This window comes from Bubalus kerabau, chromosome 1, assembly GCF_029407905.1.
Source record: "Bubalus kerabau isolate K-KA32 ecotype Philippines breed swamp buffalo chromosome 1, PCC_UOA_SB_1v2, whole genome shotgun sequence".
In the NCBI taxonomy this organism is placed as follows: domain Eukaryota; kingdom Metazoa; phylum Chordata; class Mammalia; order Artiodactyla; family Bovidae; genus Bubalus; species Bubalus kerabau.
In genome coordinates, this window is record NC_073624.1 from 259,637,992 (window position 1) to 259,661,722 (window position 23,731).

The 23,731-nt window shown below is 41.0% G+C and overlaps 2 protein-coding genes across 5 annotated transcripts in view; one reads left to right on the forward strand and one right to left on the reverse strand.

Moving 5' to 3' along the window:
* Positions 1 to 644: 644 nt before the first annotated feature.
* Positions 645 to 19,228, reverse strand: MBLAC2 (metallo-beta-lactamase domain containing 2). The gene is made up of 2 exons (XM_055564380.1): positions 18,299 to 19,228; positions 645 to 3,955 (listed from the first exon to the last, which is right to left on the reverse strand). The coding sequence occupies exons 1-2, from the start codon at positions 18,750 to 18,752 to the stop codon at positions 3,570 to 3,572; spliced, it is 840 nt and encodes a 279-aa protein (XP_055420355.1). The 5' UTR covers positions 18,753 to 19,228; the 3' UTR covers positions 645 to 3,569.
* A 191-nt stretch (positions 19,229 to 19,419) lies between these two features.
* Positions 19,420 to 23,731, forward strand: part of POLR3G (RNA polymerase III subunit G) — a 45,751-nt gene continuing 41,439 nt past the window's right edge. For 2 of the 4 annotated variants that reach the window (XM_055564391.1, XM_055564406.1), the window contains exon 1: positions 19,421 to 19,578. The gene's annotated coding sequence lies outside the window, so the exon portion shown is untranslated. Of the gene's footprint in view, positions 19,579 to 19,652; positions 19,809 to 23,731 lie in introns of those variants that run through there. The other 2 variants (XM_055564416.1, XM_055564399.1) reach the window with 2 other exon arrangements.

Sequence of the window (23,731 nt, forward strand, 5' to 3'; positions counted from 1 at the left end):
GCTTCATTTATTCTGGGGCTATTGGTAATTCTCCTTCGCTATTCCTCAGTAGCATGTTGGACACCTTCAGACCTGGAGGACTCATCTTTCGGTGTCATATCTTTTTCATCTTTTATACAGTTCATGAGGTTCTCATGGCAAGTATACTGCGGTTTGCCATTCCCCCCTCCAGTGGATCACGTTTTGTCAGAACTCTCTGCTGTGACCCATCCGTCTCTGGTGGCCCTTCACGGCATGGCTCATAGCTTCACTGAGTTACACAAGCCCCTTCATCATGACAAGGCAGTTGGGAAAGATTGAGGGTAAAAGGAGAAGAAGGCATCAGAGGGTAAGATGGCTGGATGGCATCATGGATGCAATGAACATGAACTTGGGCAAACTTTTGGAGATAGTGAAGGACAGGGAGGCCTGGGGTGCTGCAGTCCATGGGTCACAAAGAGTCAGACATGACTGGGTGACTGAACAACAACAAGGTTAAATAGGTATTATTCAGTTTCTAGTTTCTAATATTCTTGCCCAGGGATTTGACATCTTCTTTATTTCAAGTTTTTCAAAATGCTTCATACAGAAAATATTACCTTGCAAGACATTAAATTGAAATTTGCTAACATTTATAAAAAATACCAACCATAGATTGAAATAAAATGTTCACTTTAATCGTTATCACACAAATGTTTAGTTACAGTTATCTGAAAATTATAAGACAACAATTTGTGCATGTCACATTCATGTTACTATCCATATAAGAACAGCTACACATAATCATTTATTCAACTACATCAGGATAACACACAAGGTTTTGTTTGCTCTAGACTTCTCAGTTAAAAAGAAACACCAAATAAGGAAACTGAATTTCCAAAAATTAAGTTATTAACAAAATAAATAATAAAAATTATTTATATTTTGACAACTTTGAATTATACTTACATACTATTATTTCTCCAAACCAAAAATTACAAGGGTCACTGTCAGGATGAAAATACATATTTTTAAAGCTTTTTTAAAATATGCTATTAAGCTTTAACATGACTTGATTTATTCTTGGCACATGTGGCATTTTGAAAAGTAAAAATACACTTTGCCAATTTTACGTTATTGTGCAGGTATAAGAGAAAGAGCACAGTTTGGGAGGCAGAGAGACCTGTGTTCAGTTACCAGCTTTGTTCCCAAGTTGTGTTGTTAGGCTGGTCAATTACTTCTTGGCACTGGGGCCAGGATTAAATTAAATAATGCCTATTTTAAAATGCATAGCATGGGCACTGAATGAATGATATCTCCTTTCCCTAATTTACTCACATTGAAGCAAAAGCAAAATATCACAGTTGTATGTTCTGGTACAATTTGAAAAATCTAGGAAAAAAATGGGAAATTTAAAAATAAAATCAGTGTATTTTGAAAAATTGCACTTTTAAGAAATAAGGAAAGCTTTCATCAGGTTTAAATATTTCCCAATAAAACTTAGTGCCTACTATACCCTGATTTTAAAAAAAAGTCCTAAAATATGATAAAATGGTCAATGATTAAGGACTTTTGGTTTTCTTTTGTGCTATTGATATAAAAATAATGGCTATATTTAAGGCTCATTAAGTGATAGTTTGTAGTTGCCCTGAACCAAATCTGTAGTCTTGAAGTTGCACTATTAAAACAGACCTACTGCCTTGAATGACTATCACAGAGAAATTCCCATAATATTCTTCATTTCAACAACCATGGCCTCCTTACTGATTTTAAGTAAGGGATCATTTGGTGGCATGTGGCCATATAGCTTGTCTGTCTTAAAGATGATTCTTATACACATAATCACTTTTTCATGCTAAATGTCTGGTGCTTAGAAGATCTAAGGCTCCTGAAAACTAAATCGTCACAAGGGAATAGCCTACTCTGGACAGCAACGCTTCCATCCCTATTCTTAGCACTGAAGATGCAGAAACAACCCTATTCTTATTTTCTATCCTCACCACCTAATAAATCATCTTTCCAAACCTGACTGAAAATCTCCTCCTCCAGGAAACTTTCCCTAACCAAACTTCCCACTCCTCCATTTATGTCCCTGACACTCATGTGTAATTTGTATAAACTTCAACCTGCATATACTTCTATTCATGTTTTGTCTTCTACTTCCAGCTAGGATACAGTCTCTGACTTCGTAAGCTTCCACAGTGTTTAGCACAATGAATGCATGTATGTATGTGACTGTGTGTATGTACGTGGGGTGTGTATGTGTGTGTGCTGAATGAATAAAAGACTAAGAACCTGAGTGGGGTGTAGGGTAGGAAAAGTTTCATAATTTTTCAGAAATCAAAATTGCTAGACCTTCCTAATACTAAAATTTCTGATTTCCAAAGCTATCTGAGTTTGGTTTTGGATATGTCAATAATAAAAAGGCAGTGAAAAAAATGTTTAAAAAAACCTTTATGAAATATTCCAAAGGTTTTTTAATAAGTTACTAAAAGCACCAAACCAAAACATCTTACTAAATAGTGGGATAATCTTTCCTATAATTTTATAAATGGAAATTTCTTTTCATTCAAGACAAAGAATACTGAACAGGAATAGGTGTTGTGAATCAGGATAAAAAAGGCAATTCATTCTAAGTCAGTATCTAACACACATTTTGCAATTAATCTGAAAAGCCTTCTGTGGTACATATGTATGCTTTGCTAAGAAAAAGAATGGTTTATTTTAGGATGTTGTCTGGTACTATAAAATAAGATACATATACTGAAGCTGCTATTTAACAAGGAAAATTTTGTTTATAATAGCTGTTACTATTAAAATAGGATATATTTTAAAAATTATTCTTAATGTGTATATTTTCAAATTTGCCTGACAGTGTCCTTTTGAAAAATCTGACAATTTGTAGTTAGATTACAGACATTTGAACTTTGTTTCTACAATTCAAAATATTACACTTACATAATAACAAACAACAATATATTGTAGCTTTTTTACTGAAGCACTCTGCAATTAATATTTAAAGCTTTTCCATAAAATAAAATTCATTGTACTTTTTGTAAGTAAAATTACACAACACATAATGTACACTATAGTTACATTAAGAACAAATAAAATGAAGCATAAAAATTCTGTACCATAACAATGGATTGTTTTAGCTGTCATTCTAAATGTTAGCTTATTTGTTATGAGTTTTTAATCTTAAACCCAAGAACCTTTATTTTGAAATAATATACTAAAAATATCAAGTCTGGAGTTTAAAACTCTGTTATGCTCTTTTTTTCTAGATCGTCTAGGAAATACGAGAAATGAGACACAGAGATAATTCTATTACTGCAAAATGCCTCCTTGCTTCCCCATATACCTCTATATCATTTCTAGAGCAAATGATACAGGACAATGGCAAATTACAACTTTGGCAAATTATAAGCTCATTTAAGTGGTTTCTTATTTGGAAAAAAGAAAAACTAAGAAGTTCCTTTTTTGGCTTATTCATTCTCAATCTTTTTTTTCTCTAATATATAACAGTACTATAAAAGCACTTCTTAAAATGCTCACTGTTTAAACAACACAAAATGAACTGGAATAATTTATAGAATTAATCAAAGTAGATACTAGGGTGAGGTCCTAGAATTTGTTACACGTAGGGCTAAACTTGCAAGAGATCGCATGGCAAAAGTAGAGACTTTATGGCATATCCCAGCTTTTGAAATATAGTTAGAAGCCAATCGAAAAAGCCTTTCAGCACCAAAGGTATTGAAGTGCCCAGGAAGTACTTTCTCTACCAGACCTCTGTCCACTAATTCTATCAGACGTTCACAGGTTCCAACATAGTCACTTATCCTGCTGTATGGGAGCCAATCAATTAGCGATCCATCATACACGACGTCTCCACTGAAGAGAATCTTTCGGTCTTTGTCATGCAAGCAAATACTGCCCCTAGAATGACCTGGCATGTGCATAACAGTGAGCTGCCTGTCACCAAGGTTGATCACATCCCCTAAAAATGAAAACAGAATTCACAGATAAACATGTTAGATATTTGACTTCAATCACTCAAAGAACAGCAGAACACAACAGTTTCATAGATGTTGGGAAGATGATATTTATTTTACTTTTATTGTAAAAGTAGGCTAGTAATAAAAGATAATTTAAAATAAGTTGCCTACATTTCATTTCTGTTGTTTATTAGACCAGTGTTTGCCAAAGTAAACAGTGGAACACAATTTCTGCTGGTTGTTATAATACATAAAAGAAAAGATTCAGTGGTCAAATAATTTGGAAAACTCTTCCTTCAATGAAAATTAAGCAGCTTTCTTTTCTGCAAGTTATGCTAATGTACATTTAATATGCTAATGTACACTGTGGATATACACAATTGAGATATGGCTGTATAGTTTCACAAATTTATTTGACCAAAAAATTCATTTTCAGAACATCCATTATACTAACTTCCTGGTGACAAAATTCAATAATGATGCTCTAGTGAAGGGTATGGTATTTTTGCCCTTTGTTTTATCACTCTGTGGAAATTAAGGTCTGAGGAATCAGTACAAATGATGATGCTCTGGCTACTGCTATTGCCGTAATAAACTTCTTAGTCTTGGACCCAGGAACTTCAAGTCTTCCATCAGAATCCACTAAATCGTCGCACCTAACTTACTAACCTACAAATAGGGTAAAATCTCAAACTCCCCCCAGTTATTTGACAGTGGGGACGAAACTGAGCTAAATGAATACAAAATTGCTTTTTCACTGCATTTAAACCTACAAACTTAGGTAAATCATAATAAAAGATTCATATTGCTATCTCTAGTGAAAACATAAACATATACAGAAAAAAAAGTCAAAGAAATATAGCTAAAACTAATAGTGAAATTTAAATGGCATAATAATCAGGAGTACATCAAGGCTGTAAATTGTCACCCTGTTTCTTTAATTTATATGCAGAGTACATCATGAGAAACGCTGGGCTGGAAGAAGCACAAGCTGGAACCAAGATTGCCGGGAGAAATATCAATAACTTCAGATATGCAGATGACACCACCCTTATGGCAGACAGTGAAGAAGAACTAAAAAGCCTCTTGATGAAAGTGAAAGAGGAGAGTGAAAAAGTTGGCTTAAAGCTCAACATTCAGAAAACGAAGATCATGGTATCCAGTCCCATCACTTCATGGGAAATAGATGGGTAAACAGTGGAAACAGTGTCAGACTTTATCTTTTTGGGCTCCAAAATCACTGCAGATGGTGACTGCAGCCATGAAATCAAAAGACGCTTACTCCTTGGAAGGAAAGTTATGACCAACCTAGATAGCATATTCAAAAGCAGGCACATTACTTTGCCAACAAAGGTCCGACTAGTCAAGGCTATGGTTTTTCCAGTGGTGGTGTATGGATGTGCGAGTTGGACTGTGAAGAAAGCCGAGCACTGAAGAATTGATGCTTTTGAACTGTGGTGTTGGAGAAGACTCTTGAGAGTCCCTTGGACTGCAAGGAGATCCAACCAGTCCATTCTGAAGGAGACCATCCCTGGGATTTCTTTGGAAGGAATGATGCTAAAGCTGAAACTCCAGTACTTTGGGAAGAGTTGACTCGTTGGAAAAAACTCTGATGCTGGGAGGAATTGGGGCAGGAGGAAAGGGGGATGACAGAGGATGAGATGGCTGGATGGCATCACCGACTCGATGGATGAGTTTGAGTGAACTCTGGGAGTTGGTGATGGACAGGGAGGCCTGGCTTGCTACGATTCATGGGGTCGCAAAGAGTCGGACACGACTGAGTGACTGAACTGAACTGAACTGAACTGAATCAGGAATCACTGAATATAAAAGACAACAGAAGAAAAATAAAGGCATAAACAGGAAATGAGACATAGAAAACAAATGACAAGATGGCAGACCTAAATACAACTGTGTCAGTAATTATATTAAATATGAAAGGGATAAACATCCTAATCAAAGGCAAAGATTGTCAGACTGATTTAAAAAGCGAGATATGTACTCAGTCTACAAGAGAGGAACTATAAAATCAAAGCGAAAAATAGGATGATAAGTCATACCTTATAAATATGAATGACAAGAACTAGAGTAGTTATATTGTCAGACAAAATGGATTTTTATATAAAGAATATTACTAGAGAAAAGAGGTACATTTTATGAGGACAAAATTAGGTCAATACCTAATGAAAAAAAGTCTAAATGTATATGTACCTTAAAAATTCATAAAATAAAAACTGAGAATTAAAATAAGAATAAACAGTTGAACAACTGTGCTTAGATATTTGAATAGTTTGAATAATTCATAATATAAGCAGATAGAAAATCAGTACAGATGCAGAAGACTTGAACACCACCACCAGCCAACTTGATCTAGCTGACATATATAAAATAATTCATGCCAAAAGAGCAAAGTACACATTCCTTTCAATTGCACACGAAAGAGATGCTTTGTTATACCTGCACACTGAAAACTACAGTAACACTTTAAAGAGAAATTAAAGAGAATGTGAGCAAAAGGAGAAATATGCCGTATCCATTGATTGGAAGACTTGAAACTGTTAAGATGGTAATTAAATTCAGTTTTTCCTTAGCTGCACTCTCTAATATGTACTTTATGAGATAATACAAATTTTCTGTACCAACACTAGGCAATATGGTAGCCACTAGCTATATGGCACGAGAAATAAAGCTAGTGTAACTAAGAAGCTAAAACTTTCATTTTAATCAATCTTAACTAATTTAAATTTGCATTAGATAGCTACATGTATTAATAGCTACATTCAGAGAAGAACTATACAAAGAAGATCTTCATGACCCAGATAACCATGATAATGTGATCACTCACATGGAGCCAGACATCCTGGAATGCAAAGTCAAGTGGGCCAGAGGAAGCATCACTATGAACAAAGCTAGTGGAGGTGATGGAATTCTAGCTGAGCTCCTTCAAATCCTAAAAGATGATGTGGTGAAACTGCTGCACTCAAAATGCCAGCGAATTTGGAAAACTCAGCAGTGGGCACAGGACTGAAAAGATCAGTTTTCATTCCAATCCCAAAGAAAGGCAATGCCAAAGAATGCTCAAACTACTGCACAATTGCACTCATCTCACATGCTAGCAAAATAACGCTCAAAATTCTCCAAGTCAGGCTTCAACAATATGTGAATCAAGAACTTCCAGATGTTCAAGCTGGATTTAGAAAAGGCAGAGGAACCAGAGATCAAATTGCCAACATCCGCTGGATCATTGAAAAAGCAACATTGAAAAGCAAAAGAAAAACATCTACTCCTGCTTTACTGACTATGCCAAAGCCTTTGACTGTGTGGATCACAAGAAACTGGAAAATTCTGAAAGAGATGGGAATACCAGACTACCTGACCTGCCTCCAGGGAAAGCTGTATGCAGGTCAAGAAGCAACAGTTAGAACCAGACATGGAACAACAGACTGGTTCCAAGTTGGGGAAGGAGTACGTCAAGGCTGTATATTGTCACCCTGTTTATTTAACTTATATGCAGAGCACATCATGCAGAATGCTGGGTTGGATGAAGCACAAGCTGGAATCAAGATTTCAGAAAGAAATATCAATAACCTAGATGTGCAGATGACACCACCCTTTTGGCACAAAGTGAAGAGGAACTAAAAAGCCTCTTGATGAAAGAGGAGAGTGAAAAAGTTGGCTTAAAGCTTGACATTCAGAAAACGAAGATCATGGCATCTGGTCCCATCATTTCATGGCAAATAGATGGGGAACAGTGGAAACAGTGGCTTACTTTATTTGTGGGGGGTGGCACTCCAAAATCACTGCAGATGGTGACTGCAGCCATGAAATTAAAAGATGCTTGCTCCTTGGAAGAAAAGCTATGACCAACCTAGACAGCACATTAAAAAGCAGAGACACTACTTTGCCAAAAAAGCTCTGTCTAGTCAAAGCTATGGTTTTTCCAGTGGTCATGTATGGACATGATAGTTGGACTAAAGAAAGCTGAGTGCTGAAGAATTGATGCTTTTGAACGTGGTGCTGGAGAAGATTCTTGAGAGTTCCTTGGACTGTAAGAAGATCCAACCAGTCCACCCTAAAGGAGATCAGTCCTGGGTGTTCACTGGAAGGACTGATGTGAAGGTGAAACTCCAGTACTTTGGTCACCTGGTGCCAAGAACGGACTCACTGGAAAAGACCCTGATGCTGAAAAAGACTGAAGGGAGGCGAAGGGGATGACAGAAAATAAGATGGTTAGATGGCATCATTGACTCAATGGACATGAGTTTACGTAAGCTCCAGGAGTTGGTGATGGACAGGGAAGCCTGGCATGCTGCAGTCCATGGGGTCGCAAAGAGTCAGACCTGACTGAGCGACTGAATTGAACTGAGCTACATGTGGCTAGTGACACAATGGTAGATGTATAGATTCAAGAATCTCAATCAAAACCTTGACATTTTTTTTATAAAAACAAAATCTGGCTCTAAAATTTATATGAAATGCAAATGACCTGGAACAGCCAAACCTGGAAGACTTAAACAATCGAATTTCAAGAATTATAATGAAGTTTAAATAATCAGGAGAGTGTTGTGCTGGCTATACGACAGACATAATCGATGAAAGACACTCGAGTCCAGAAGAAAACATTCACATATATGGTCAGTGGATTTTTGACAAAGGTATCAACAAGGATAATCCACTGGCTAAAAGGACAGTCTCTTCAACTAATTGGCCTGGACTACTTTGGAAATCTATATGTAAATAAACAATAAAGCACCTCATAACCTTTCACAATCTTTGCATGAAATGTTCCCTTGGTATCTCTAATTTTCTTAATGAGGTCTCTAATCTTTCCCATTGTATTACTTTCCTCTGTTCTGTGCATTGATCACTGAGGAAGGCTTTCTTATCTCTCCTTGCTATTCTTTGGAACTCTGCATTCAAATGGGTCTATCTTTCTTTTCTCCTTTGCCTTTCACTTCACTTCTTTTCTCAGCTATTTGTAAGGCCTTCTCAGACAACCATTTTGCCTTTATGCATTTATTTTTCTTGGGGATGGTCTTGATCATCTTGTGGTGTTGGAGAAGTCGCTTGAGAGTCCCTTGGACTGCACGGAGATCCAACCAGTCAATCCTAAAGAAAATCAGTTCTGAATATTCATTGGAAGGACTGATGTTGAAGCTGAAACTCCAATACTTTGGCCACCTGATGCAAAGAACTGACTCACTGGAAAAGACCCTGATGCTAGGAAAGACTGAAGGCCGGAGAAGGGGCTGACAGAGAATGAGGTGGTTGGATGGCATCACCGACTCTATGGACATGAGTTTCAGTAAGCTCTGGAGTTGGTGATGGACACAGAAGCCTGGCGTGCTGCAGTCCATGGTGTTGCAGAGTCGGACATGACTGAGCAACTGAACTGAACCTTTCACAACAGTAACAAAAATTAACTCAAAATGGATCATAATCCTAAATGTGAGAGCTTCCAAAAAAAATTAAATAAATAAGAAAATCTTTGTGATTTTGGGCTTGTCATAGAGCTCTTAGAATAACACAAAAAGCATAAAACATAAGGAAAAATGATTAACTGGACTTCATCCAAGTTAAAAACTTTCTTGCCCAAAAAGATACCATTAAGGACTTCCCTGGTTGTGCAATGGATAATAATCTGCCTGCCAAGGCAGGGAAGAGAAGTGTTAGTAGCTCAGTCCTGTCCAGCTCTTTGTGATCCCATGGACTGTAGCCTGCCAGCCTCCTCTGTCCATGGGATTCTCCAGGCAAGAATACTGGAGTAGGTAGCCTTTCCCTTCTACAGGGGATCTTCTCAACCCAGGGATTGAATCTGGGTCTCCTGTATTGCAGGCGGATTGTCGGCCATCTGAGTAATTCAATTCCTGGTCTGGGAAGATGTCACAGTTTGCACAGTAACTAAGCCCGTGCACCAAAGCTACTTCAGGGCCCGCTAGCCGCACTGAGCCTGTGTGCCAAAACTGTGGAAGTCCACACAGCCTGGAGCCACAGACTGCAACTGCTGAAGCCTGCTCACCTACACAGGCTTGTGCTCCACAACAAGTCAGCACAATGGGAAGCCCGCGCACCACAACAGAGAGCAGCCCTTGCTCATCGCAAGTAGAGAAAGCTTGTGCACAGCAATGAAGGCCTAGTGCAACCAAAAAAACAAAGACAAAAAAATTTGCTTACTTAAAAAAAAGAGGATAGTATTAAGAAAATGAAAAGACAGGACATACACTGGGAGGGAACACTTGCAAAATGTATATCTGATAAAGGACTTGAATTAAGAATATATAAAGAACTCTTACAGCTCAACTAGGAGAAAACAAAATTTCAATTTTTAAAAAAGAGAAAAGATTTTGATCAGATATTTCAACAAAGAAGATATCTGAATAGCAAATAAGTGCCTGAAAAGATGTTCAACATAATCAGTCATTGAAGTGAAAGTGAAAGTGAAGTTGCTCAGTCGTGTCTGACTCTTTGCGACCCCGTGGACTGTAGCCTACCAGGCTTCTCCGTCCATGGGATTTTCCAGGCAAGAATACTGGACTGGGTTACCATTTCCTTCTCCAGGGGATCTTCCCGACCCAGGGATCGAACCCGCGTCTCCCGCATTGGAGGCAGATGCTTTAACCTCTGAGCCACCAGGGAAGCCCGAATGCAAATTAAAACCTCAATGAAATACCACTACATACTCACTAGAATGCCTAAAATCAAAAGGACTGACAAAATTGAGTGCTAACAGTGATGTGGACAAACTGCAACTTAAACACTGCATTTGGGAATGTAAAATGGCATAGCACTTTGGAAAACAGCTTGGCACCTTCTTAAACATTTAACATACGTTTACCACGTGTGCGTATGCTGTATGCCACATTCAACACACAACCCAGAAATTCATTTCTAGCTATCTACCTAAGAAATAAAAGCATGCATCAACATAAAAACTTACATGTACACTTTCATGCTGCATTATTCATAACAATTCCAAACTAGAAAGTTCAAATCTCCTTCAACAGGTGAACATGTAAAATGTGTTCTATTGATAAATGAGTAGTTTCTCAGCAACAGAAGGGAATTATTCATAGATAAAACAACATGGATGAATCTCCAAAAACAGCATGCCAAAAGAAAGAAGACACAAAAGATTGCATGTGATTATGTTTTGTATTAAGTTTTCAGAAAAAGAAAACTATAATGGCACAAACATGTCAGTGGGGCCTGGGTGGGAACAGAGGTTGCTCTGGTCTTGTCTCGAAACCCAGTAATTATTAATACAGTAAGATAGAATTCAGTTCGGTTCAGTTCAGTTGCTCAGTCATGTCCGACTCTTTGCGACCCCATGAATTGCAGCACGCCAGGCCTCCCTGTCCATCACCAACTCCCAGAGTTCACTCAGACTCACGTCCATCGAGTCAGTGATGCCATCCAGCCATCTCATCCTCTGGCGTCCCCTTCTCCTCCTGCCCCCAATCCCTCCCAGCATCAGAGTCTTTTCCAATGAGTCAACTCTTCGCATCAGGTGGCCAAAGTACTGGAGTTTCAGCTTTAGCATCATTCCTTCCAAAGAAATCCCAGGGCTGATCTCCTTCAGAATGGACTGGTTGGATCTCCTTGCAGTCCGAGGGACTCCCAAGAGTCTTCTCCAACACCACAGTTCAAAAGCATCAATTCTTCGGTGCTCAGCCTTCTTCACAGTCCAACTCTCACATCCATACTTGACCACAGGAAAAACCATAGCCTTGACTAGACGAACCTTTGTTGGCAAAGTAATGTCTCAGCTTTTGAATATGCTATCTAGGTTAGACATAACTTTCCTTCCAAGGAGTAAGCGTCTTTTAATTTCATGGCTGCAGTCACCATCTGCAGTGATTTTGGAGCCCAAAAAGATAAAGTCTGACACTGTTTCCCCATCTATTTCCCATGAAGTGATGGGACTGGATGCCATGATCTTCGTTTTCTGAATGTTGAGCTTTAAGCCAACTTTTTCACTCTCTTCTTTCACTTGCATCAAGAGGCTTTTGAGTTCCTCTTCACTTTCTGCCATAAGGGTGGTGTCATCTTCATATCTGAGGTTATTGATATTTCTCCCGGCAATCTTGATTCCAGCTTAATTAGGTACTCTCAAATTTTCCCACATTCTAGTCATAAGGGGCCAGACTCCTTCACAGGATAATTGTTTCAGATTTAAGGTGCTTCTGGTGATCAAAAACCACTGCCATTTGCTGTATGATTGATAAGTAAGGTAAAGGATATTATAGGTAAGTTGATTTAATAATAGAACTGTTGCAGACAGTTTAATAAATGTACAGAACGAAGAAGAATGAGGGAAGTTTGATGCTAAAAATGAAGCTGTAGAGAATTACCAATGGAGGGATAGAGTCTTATGGATTTTTGATATTCAAGGCCAGGTGATATTCAAAATACTTAGCAGTAGATAAGACATAAGCACCCACCTATCAAAATGGACACCAATTGTAAACAATTGATAAGGCCACAGTGGTGGAATATTATTAATATTAGGTCTGCCATTACCATATGGCTTTATAAATACCTCCCCTATGCTTATAATGCTAACACATATAATTTCATCAAGACCTCTCTTACAAGAACCAAAATTGTCTATGAAATATATAAATATCATATATAAATTTATGTAAAAAAAAATATATATATATCACATACTATCTATTCTTTCAAGCCTTCACCCTAACCCAGTTGTCACCACATTCCAACCACACTAGACTTTCCTTGGCTTCTCAAATATCCTTTCCCAACTTGGCATTCCCCATTTTTAATTTTCATTTCACTTTTAATTAAAGAACTAAATTACATATTTCAAATAAAACATTTCAGGAGGGCTTAAAATGCCAGAAAACATTCTTTGCCCCATTCTGGCTCTATCTCTAATCCTGCTCCCAACAGGCAACCACTGTTAACAATTTTAGCAACTTCTTCTGGTACTAGATATGTTGTTTGTTGTTCAATCTCTCAGTCATATCCAACTCTTAGCGACTCCATGGACTGCAGCATGCCAGGCTTCTCTGTCCTTCACTTTCTCCCGGAGTTTGCTCAAATTCATGTCCATTGAGTCAGTGATGCATCCAACCATCTCATCCTCTGTCGTCCGCTTCTCCTCCTGCCTTCAATCTTTCCCAGCATCAGGGTCTTTTTCCATGAATTGGCTCTTCGCATCAGGTGGTCAAAGTATTGGAGCCAAAGTATTATTTACAGATGACTACTGGGTATAATCATCTGTAAATAATGTTTATATCTCATACTCTACTGATTTCATACATGTATTATCATTTCTTGGTTTTTAATTTTAGATGTTATCCACTGACTTCCACTATGAAACATAAGGATTTTTAGTAGCTCTTTTTACTCCTCTCTACCACCATCACAACACATGTATACATTTCTCATCCTCCCACCCCTCGAAAGAATGATGACTCAACTGCTTAGATCTGGAATCCTCTATGCTTGAGGTTCCATCATTGTCAGTGTCATCCTTTGCCATCATCCTGAGGCTTCAACTTTGTCTTGAATTAGATCTTCTATTTCCTATATTCCATGTCTTCCTCTTGGTTTATTCCCTTATTTTGAAGGGAGTTAGGGTGAAGTTTCTCAGTTGTGTCTGACTCTTTGCAACCCTATGGACTGTAGCCCCCCAGGCTCCTGAGTCCATGGGATTTTCCAGGCAATAATACTGGAGTGGGTTGCCATTTCCTTCTCCAGGGAATCTTCCCAACTCAGGGACTGAACTCAGGTCTCCCGCATTGCAGGCAGACTCTTTTTCTCTGAGCCACCAGGAACTATAAGATGTATCTTAGTGGCTTCCTAAGTAACAGCATGTGGGAAATAATTTTTTGAAAGCTTGACTGATACTGGAATGGATGTCAGAATTCTAAGTTGGAAATTGGTTTTATTCAAATAAGTCACAGCTCTTCTTTTCTAGCTCTAAAGCCATTATGATTGGTATAGATGACCTTTTTTGTTTAAATTTGGAAGTCTGTAGACTCTTCTTTGATCCCAGCATTCTGAAATTTTATAATAATGTGCCATGGGTTGAATATGTTTTCATCTATGGGCTCTTTCAATCTGGAAATTTACATCCCTTAATCATGGGATATTTTCTTTACTATTCTTTTTCTCTACTTTCTCTATTTGCTCTCTCTGTGCTCTTATTATTCTAATGTCAGATTTTTCACACTGGTTCTTTACTAGTTTTCTCCTAGTTTTTCATTTTGCTTATCTGCTCCTTTTCTAAGTTTTCAACTTCATCTTCCAGACCTTGCACTAAATAATTTCTGACATTTTAAATTCCAATGGTTCTTTTAGGAGTGTGAACATGGTTCTGCCTGTTGCTTATTTTTATGGCATCCTATTGTCTCTCAGGTATCTTGAATGCAATAGTTTCTGTTATCCCCCGATGATATTAATGATTGTCCGCTCTTCTCAAGTCACTTTATGTTCTTTTAGTATTTTACTTCATGTGAGAGGATTTTCTCAGATTTTTTTTCATAATGCTTGATTACCTGTTTAAGAGTTGGAGGATAGTGAAAAAGCTGTTTGAAGCACATGCATGACACCTGGTGATGCAGACTTCACTGCATTCAAGCCAAGAATTACCTAGGAATCAGCATCTTAATCTTTACCCCAGGGCTGGGCAGATTTCCAGATAAGATTCTTCCAATTTCCTACCTGGAGGCATGGGGGCTAAAGGCCTGGCTCTTATTCTTTTGGGAAACTGGTAAAGAACATATATATTATCTATTATTTTTCTGCATTTTTATATACATTCACATACACTTATCCCTTCTCTTTTCCATCTGAAGCCGTGAGCTCATTAGTACTCGGCATCCCTCAGTCAAGAAACCCTTTTGCTTCATTCTCCCCAGAGAACCAACTAACTCTGGGGAGAGGCACATTCACTTAGGGAGAAGAATTCCAGAGTTCTAACAGCTTCTTAAGTGGCTTTCCATCAATTTTACTTATTTTAGTTTTCTTCCTTTTGCCCCTGCTAAGGTACTGGCTACTGCTAATTCTTGAGCCTATTAATCTCCTGCAGAACAAAGTGGACTGGCTCTCAATTTTCTCTTGCTGGCATAGGATAAAACTGCTAACTCAGTCACCACAGGATTGGCAAGATCCCCTGGAGAACGAAATGGCAACCCGCTCCAGTATACCTGCCTGGGAAATCCCACGGACACAGGAGCCTGGCGGGCTACAGTCTATGGGGTTGCAAAGAGCTGGACACGACTTTGCAACTAAACAACAATGCAAAACAGAACCTCAGTCAATGTGGATTTATACATAAAACAGACAAACCACGGTCCATTTGCTGCAGTCTTAGTGAGATTTTGAGAGGGAGTCAAATTAAATGTGTTCGTTCAACCTGCTGCCTCTCTGGAATCTTCTTTGTTTTTAATCTCCCCAAATGATCTAAGTTTACCTAAAACAACTCTTGTACTGTCTTGATGACTCTGGGAAAATCATTTAAACATGTATAACAGGAGCCAAAATGCCTGCGTCTCGTGAAAAACAGACAGAATGATGTGTGCCCATTCATGAAGAACGTGCTGTGTCTATCTAGGGTTTATTGCTGTCTTCTTATAGGAAGATACAGTTTCACTATTAGTAGGGTGAGTAGGTTTTTTCATCAAAAATGATGCAGTGGATGATGACCTCACCTTATCCTCCTCCCTCATATGCAAGTCAGCTTTTGGGTCAGTGATACAGAGCACAGACTCCTGCTTCTCCACGACGGGTGATCACCAATACACTAAATGAAACGGATGTAGTAAGCTAGTGAAACCAGCCTCCTTAATTTCTAACTGAAACAATGAAGACTATGCTGTTAGGTATGTGCTGTTCACATGTGTGCATAACTGTATATGAATTTTTTTTGTATATGATTTTTTATATAAATATTTTATATCTCTTTCCAGGCATCTGGATTATAATAATATTAAATTAGCAGGCCACACCATTCAGAAGAGACAGGAAATTAATATTCCTGAGAGAAGAGGATATTGGATTCTACTTGAGAGGGTGAGACATCCAGCTCCTAATGAAAAACAACTTTTAATTTAACACAGTAGTATCACCTTCCAAGTGTTTAGTAAATATTAAGCTTTCTTTTCACACTTTCAAAGGCTTAAAGCACCACACAGGTAGGTTGCATGTTCCCTGCAACTCCGAAAGCCTATAATTCTAGCATTGACTGGGATTTAAGAAATCTGATTTCTAGTCCAGGCTCTTTCCCTAACAGGCTATGTGATTTCAGGCATAATATTCAAGCCTGTGTGGACTCTTCATCTATAAAACAATATTTCTTATCATTCTTTCATCATTGATTTCCTGACACAGGAGCCAAAGTAAATAAATCAAAGGGCATTTATTCTTTTAAACAGCTTAAACATACTTTAAATACTGATGCAAAACTTCTCTTTTTGGGGGGGGGGTCTGAGTTAATTTAGTCTGAATACCCATAAATTGTATGGAAATCCTGCTTCTAAAAGTATTAATTTCAAAGAAATATAGTAATTAAAAGCACATTTAATGTAAATTTAAATTTAGTTTTCTTTCACCTCAAAGTGTCAGGTAATGTAAGGCTCCCATCTAAACCACTTTTTTTAAATCTTCAGATTTAAAATTTTAATGAACAGACTTCTTAAAGTGGTGTGTAAGGTATAGAATATTGCTATTTTTTATATGTCAAGTGATCAAGATCTCATCTGTAAGATAAACCCATTTTCGTAAAGTACTTCATTATTTGTCATATAGGTTGGTCATAAAGTGAGCCTTACTGTACTGCAGCAACTGGATTTTTTTTTTTGCCTCAGAACAGTTCAATAAATTAAACTGGCAAATAAAATAGTTTCAAGATAGAAAGGAAAGGGGGTTTCATATCCTATTCAGAATTACCATAAAAATTTATTTTGGGGGTAGGATTAACATGTGATCTACATGCTTTGATCTACTGTGCCTGGGTTGGAATCCTAGCTTTTGTCTCAAGCTTGCTCTGTGGCCCCTAGGCAAGCCATTTAATTGAAGCCATTTAAGTAGCCTCACTTCAAACGTGTTGGAGGATAAAATGGTATCAACAGTAGCATTCTATATCATATATGAAACGAGTCGCCAGTCCAGGTTGGATGCACGATACTAGATGATTGGGGCTGGTGCACTGGGAGGACCCAGAGGGATAGTACGACCCAGAGGGATGGACGACCCAGATGGGAGGGAGGAGGGAGGAGGGTTCAGGATGGGGAACACGTGTATACCTGTGGCGGATTCATTTTGATATATGGCAAAACCAATACAATATTGTAAAGTTAAAAAATAAAATAAAATAATACCTTGAAAAGAAAAAATTAAAAAAAAGTAAAAGAACAAAGAACTTAATGCACAAATATCACTGCTGTGACCAACTGGCTCAATGGTTTGGCTCAATCATTTAAGTGCCTGTGTGGGGTTGGAAGGGTTGGAACCCTACACTATTTTATTCTATTAATTTCTTTCTGAATCCCATTCTGTTTTTCGCAGCGCCAAAGAGGCCCAAGGTTATCTATGCATTAGCCCACATACTTCACCATTATGGGAACAGCTTCCTTATTAATCTTTCTCAGGCCTGGCTTTCAGCCAGAACAGAGAACTGTCATAACGTTAAGACCCAGGCACATTCTACTTCGTACGTTCACTATCAAGCTTTTTCTCTTGTGAGGCAGCATCAGGAGCAGAAACCTATCTGGAAGCTAAAGATGCGTGAGCAGATTAGAATCACTGCTCTGCAATGGCTTTCTAAGCCTACAGGTGGGCAACTGTCCGTACTGAGCCAATGGAGTGAGCAGTTCTCAAAAAGCACAGAGCCAACGACACGCACTCTCTCCACGAAGCGTCATTCCTTAGAAGTCTTTTCGCTAGAAAAGTGCTTGCAAATGACGGACATGTCTGAGGGGGAAAGAATGGGAATCCTAGTGACCAGTTTCTAGTGGTGTTACTGCACACCGTAGACCTTCCAGAGAAAACTGACTAGGGGGTGGGGCTGGCTTTCAGTCGAGTACGCGGCGTCGGTACCCGGCGTCAGAGCTGGTCTCCTGTAGAAAAGGTTGCAATGGCCTTCCAGCGACTCGATGGTGGAGTGAGTGGGCTTTTTGGCCCCCAGGGAGAGGGGGAGGGAGAAACTGAAGCAAGTGTTTCTGCGATATGACAAAACAAACCAACCTCCCCACCTCACACCCTCAACCTCACAGCCAAGCAGGTCTGCATCAAGCATCCCTCGGAACCGTCTCTCCCCCAATCCCTTCCCTTAAATGAGACAGCAAGCGCCCGAGAAGGGGGCGGGGGGTGAGCATTACCGTCCTGCAGGACGAGGGTGGGCTGCACCGCCTGCACTCGGAACTGCCTGGCCCTCCAGCCCGGGCTCGGTGCCCGCACCACCTCGCTGTCGGACAGCCAGGTCACGGTCTCGAAGTTGTCCCCGCGGGCCAGCGCCTCGGCCTCGGCGTGGTGCACCGCCACCCGGTCGAACTGGTAGAGGCCGCCCGAGTGGTCGAAGTGCACGTGGGTAGCCACGGCCAGCAGCGGCCGGCACGCCGCGTCGTCTCTGGCCGCGCGGTCCCGCAGGAGGCCGGAGGAGTACAGGTACTCGGGGAGGCTACGCAGCCCCAGGCCGGTGTCGATCACCACGTCCTGCTCGGAGCCCCGCACCAGCCAGATGTTGGCGCGGTTGCCCGACTCGTAGAAGCGTTCCTGAATCCAGAAAATGCCGTCGCCCAGGGACTTGTGGGCGTACCACTCGAGCGCCGACATGCTGCGCGGGGTATGGCGGCCCAAGCCGAGAGGGGGTTTGTGGGCGCGCGCGCGCGTGTGTGTATGAGTGCCTTCCCGCGGGCGGTCTGTACTCGGGCGCTGCGGCGGTGTAGAGCCGTCTTGCCCGCAGCCGGGGACGAGGCGCAGAGCCGGGAGGGGGCGGGCGGGGGATGCGGCTGCGGTGGGTGTGTGTGTGTGTGGGTGTGTGGGTGTGTGTGGAGAACTAGGCGAGGAGGAAGGACTCGGGGAGAGGCGCTGCCTGGCGCGTCCGCCCGCACCCTCACGCCGGGTCCGCGGAGAGCAGACGCCGCTGTCCCCGCGCCGGGGCGCCGGAACAATCGCAGACGTAACTGGCCGCAGCAACAGGAACGTTAACGCACGGGCCAATGCGGTCGTCGGGAGATCCAGAAAGTGACACGCTTCCTAACCTCAGGGGGGTCGGACCGCAGAGCCCTTAGAGCGAGGCGGGGGGTGGGAGTTCGAGGAAGCCAGGCCGCCCACCCGCCGCGCACCGCTAAGCGCATTTCCAGCCGGCGCGGAAAGAGTCGGGCCGAGGCTCGGCGAGGGGCGGGGCTGGAGGACTACGGCGCCTGCCGAGGGCTAAAAAAGCTCTTGGCCCGGAGGGCGGGGCCTCGCTCGGGAGTGGGCGGGGATAACTGGTTGGGATCCGAACGCCGCTGGGAGGCCGCGTGGAGGGAGGAGCGCGCCTTCTCCAGAGGTGGAACCGGCCGGCCCTGGAGCGCCGGAACCTTCGGTCTGCACCCCTTGGTTGCCGGCCGGCACTTCAGCTGCACGCTTTCCCCGAGCCTCGAGACTTAGCGAGCAGGTAACTGAGGAGGCAATCGAGGGCTTGGGAGGAGTTAGGGCTGTGTGTGTGGGGTAGTTAAAGGGGCACGTGGAGAAGGTGGGAGGAAGTCAGCCGTGGAAATTAATTAAAGCGCCTCTGGGTTGAGGGGCGTTGGAAGATTAAGCTTTGGGTTCCTTCTCCTAATCCCATCACTCTTAAAAAACCGTAGTCTCCACACTTTACCTAGTCTACATTTAGGACTGTTTGCGGTGAGTTAAAAGGGAATTGATGCTCTAACTGACGCTGTGATGGGCTCAAACGCGAGTCATTGCTGCAGACTTGCAGCTAAGGGCAGGATATTCAGTATGTTTTCTTAACTGTTAGCACTTTATCCTATATCCCAGGCAGGGAGGGATGTTGTTGATAAGGTTTTTCTTCTCTTTTAAAAGAATTATATATTCGTTCCCCTGCCTTCCCTTGTTTTTTCGTGAGTTTGTCCGCTCTTGGAAGAGAGCAAAGAAAGTTGGTAGAGAAAGACTAAACTAAAGAGGGGGAAGCAGCCGCACCTTGAGGAGACGGGAAAAGTGGATAATGACATGGGTGTGGCCCCACCAGCCGCAGAGATCACCCCCACTAATAACACCAGGTTCCTCCTGTCCCCATCCCGAATCTTCTCGCTGTTGAAACACCCAATTAGGCTTCAAAAATTCCCTTGAGAACTTGACTAACCTCCCTGCTCAGCCAGGAGAAATTATGAAGACTCATGAGACAGCATTATGAAAGATAATTATGAAAACACTTACCGTGGCAGCTACTAATAAGCCTTCATAGAGGGAGAGGTGTATTCTCCTCCCCTACAGTTAAGTCTTGGATGAGGATGTAGCCTTTCTGAATATTTGCCTAACCTGGTTAGAATTTATCCAGACATTCAGTTCTGCAAGCTAAGTGATGTGTAAAAGTACAGATTTTTTTTTTTTTAAAGATCACAATCTGGGTTCTCAAGTAATTTGAAGGAAGATAATATTTGCACACAAATGTTGGCAATATAAAGCAAATGAGATATGTCCCCAGAGTAAGTAAAAACTAGGTTCTATGAGAATATGCATGGAAGGAACTGAGTAGCAATTTGAGCTGGCCTTAAAAGACCACTGTTGGCATGATCTCAGCAGGGACATACAGACCTCTCTGTCATTTTATTTTTCCTCTAGTCAAGGGAGGTGAATTGCAGTGATATCCTTACCAGGCTATGAGCTCAGCAATAATTCTCCCAATTTTTATTGGACTTTTGCCAGGCTCTGGTTAGTAATAGGACAGGAAAAGGTGAATGAGTCTTCAAAGAGGCCTTCACACTTACAGATCCTTCTGCTTGTACCCTTTCCTCTATATATCCTTTCCTAGTTCTCAGCATGACTTTTTCCTTCACTGTGTCAGGTTTGTGTTCAAATATTACAAGATACAAGAGAACTTCTTTATCTAGTCTTTCTATAATAGCACCCATGTTTCCTGTTTTTTTTTTTTTTCATAGCACTGATCACTATCTGACACTTTCTATAAAGTACATTTTTTTTTTCCATTTCCCATAATAGATTGTGAGCACTATGAAAGCAGGGATTTTGTTTTGTTCACTATTATATTCCAATTATGTAGAAGATGGTCTGACACAGAGGGTACTTAATAAATACTTGAAGAGTGGATAATTGAAGAAATTACTGAGGAGATAGACAAGAACTGACCATTACAACATGATTTTTTAAAGGGCAATAAAGGCAGTGTGTGTGCTATGTCCCTTCAGCCATGACAAACTCTACGACCCTATGGACCATAGATCCTATGGACACAGGCTCCTCTGTCCATGGGATTCTCCAGGCAAGAATACTGGAGTGGATTGCCATGCCCTCCTCTAGGGGATCTTCCCGGCCCAGGGATCAAACACGCATCTCTTATGTCTCCCTCATTGGCAGGCAGGTTCTTGGCCACTAGCGCCACCTGGAAGCCCCCAAAGCAGTGTAGCACTTGGGAAACAGGAAAGAGATAGGGCTGCCTCCACTTAGGGTGGAAGAAATGGTAGAAGATAAGTCGTATTTGCATAGACTTTTCAGTGATGATGGGGCTTGGGCAGGTGAACGTGGCATTCCAGGCAGAAGGAACGCAATGTGACAGCGGGAATAGCAGAGTTGGGACTGGTTAGAGTTGGGGTGAGAGGGTAGTACAGGATGCAAGAGGCAGAAAGTTAGACCCCAAAGTTCTGTTAGTTAAAAAGAGTGATACATTAAGGTTTGTGTTCAAGAGTGATGACTGGAGAATGGATTGAAAGGATGAGTCTAGCCATTAGAGGGGCTTCCCAGGTGGATAAGTGGTAAAAAATCTGACTGCCAGTGCAGAGAGACGTGGCTTCAATCCCTGGGCCAGGAAGATCCCCTGGAGGAGGAAATGTAACCCATTCCAGTATTCTTGCCTGGGATCTTCCATGGACAGAGGAGCCTGGAGGGCTACAGTCCATGGGGTCGTGAAGAGTCAGACACGACTAAGTGGTTGAGCATGCATAGGCGGCCATGAGAAGTTTACTTGTTCTGTATTAGAGATCCAGGCAAGAGATGTTGAAGCCCTGAACTAAGGCAGAAGTAAAGAAAGGCAAACTTGTAAGAAGGGACACAGAGCTGATTGTCTTCTGTGGTTAGATGAGGGGATCAAGGGAGATGGAGACAAGGTCAGCATGACTGTTAGTTTCTAATTAGGGCAATTTATGTGTCATTCATCAGGAAAGACTGACCTGGCTTTCAGTGCCTCTCCTAGCTTCCATGTCTGCTTCTATCTGTGTATTATTCACCTAGGGAATATGTGCAAGAAACTTAACTGTGTGAGACGTGGAGGACAGCACAGTTAAGCCACAATTATAACTCATAAAACATTAGACTGAGAAGGAGTTTCTGAGATGAGCTCAATCCCTGCCTCAGGGTTGTTTCTGTTATTAATTAGAATAGGCTTTCGCAGGTCAGCTCCTGGGTGCTTGAACTGCACCCATGAAGCTCTCTCAGAACAATGTTGAATACGAATTTTCAGGAGGCATCCCAAAAAGGAAGGGTAGTACATCTGATTTTACATCTTTCAATCCAATTTATTTTGCCATTACTATTTCAGTTCATTGTAAAGATTAAAGATATTGCCGGGATTTGAAAGGTCTTCAGCTAATCTCAAAGTGTGCTACAGGCAGCATAATATAAATATAAGGACAATGGAAAGGTAACCTGAACATTTAACTCAGTCCTGACTTTGTTACGAATTCTCTCTGTCTTTAGGCGCTCCATTGACTTTTCAGTGCCTCACTTTCCTACATAATGGGAAGTTCAGTCTGGAGCCATGGTTGGTAATTTAGGTTACACACTGGAGTCTCCTGGGGCGATTTAAAAAGTCCTACTGCCTAAATCCTACCTCTGCAGATTCTGATTTCCTTGTTCTGGGGTGATGTTGGAGGGTTTCTTTATTTTTTTTCCCTTTATGCTGTTGTTTTTTTAACTCTCCTGATGATTCCAGTGTACAACCAGGTCCCAAACTTAGTTCCAGAAGATAACAAACAAAAACAAAAATTCTTAATAGTTGGCTGAATAATTTGTATTTCTTTGGGTAAATTTGCTCATCAAATCACCGTGAGTTCAGATCAGATTAGTTGTGTCTGACTGACTCTTTGTAACCCCATGGACTGCAGCACACCAGGCTTCCCTGTCCTTTACCAACTCCCAGAGTTTGCTCAAACTCATGTCCATCGAGTCAGTGATGACATTCAAACATCTCATCCTCTGTCGTCCCCTTCTCACGCCTTCAATCTTTCCCAGCATCCAAGTCTTTTCCAATGAGTCATTTTTTCGCATCAGGTGGCCAATCCTTTAGGATTGGCTGGTTTGATCCTTGCAATCCAAGGGACTCTCAAGAGTCTTCTTCAACACCACAGTTCAAAAGCATCAATTCTTTGGTGCTCAGCTTTCTTCATACTCCAACTCTTACATCCATACATGACTTCTGCAAAAACCATAGCCTTGACTAGACGGATCTTTGTTGGCAAAGTAATGTCTCTGCTTTTTAATATGCTGTCTAGGTTTGTAATAGCTTTTCTTCCAAGGAGCAAGCATCTTTTAATTTCATGGCTGCAGTTACCATGTGCAGTGATTTTGGAGCCCCAAAAAATAAAGTCTGCCAC

What these genes read in the sequence shown, in the direction of transcription:
- MBLAC2 (XM_055564380.1), bottom strand. Translation starts at nt 18,752, where the DNA reads ATGTCGGCGCTCGAGTGGTACGCCCACAAGTCCCTGGGCGACGGCATT. An exon ending in CACCCTCGTCCTGCAGGACG is followed by an intron (nt 3,956 to 18,298) that starts GTAATGCTCACC and finishes TTTCATTTTTAG; the next exon opens with GGGATGTGATCAACCTTGGT.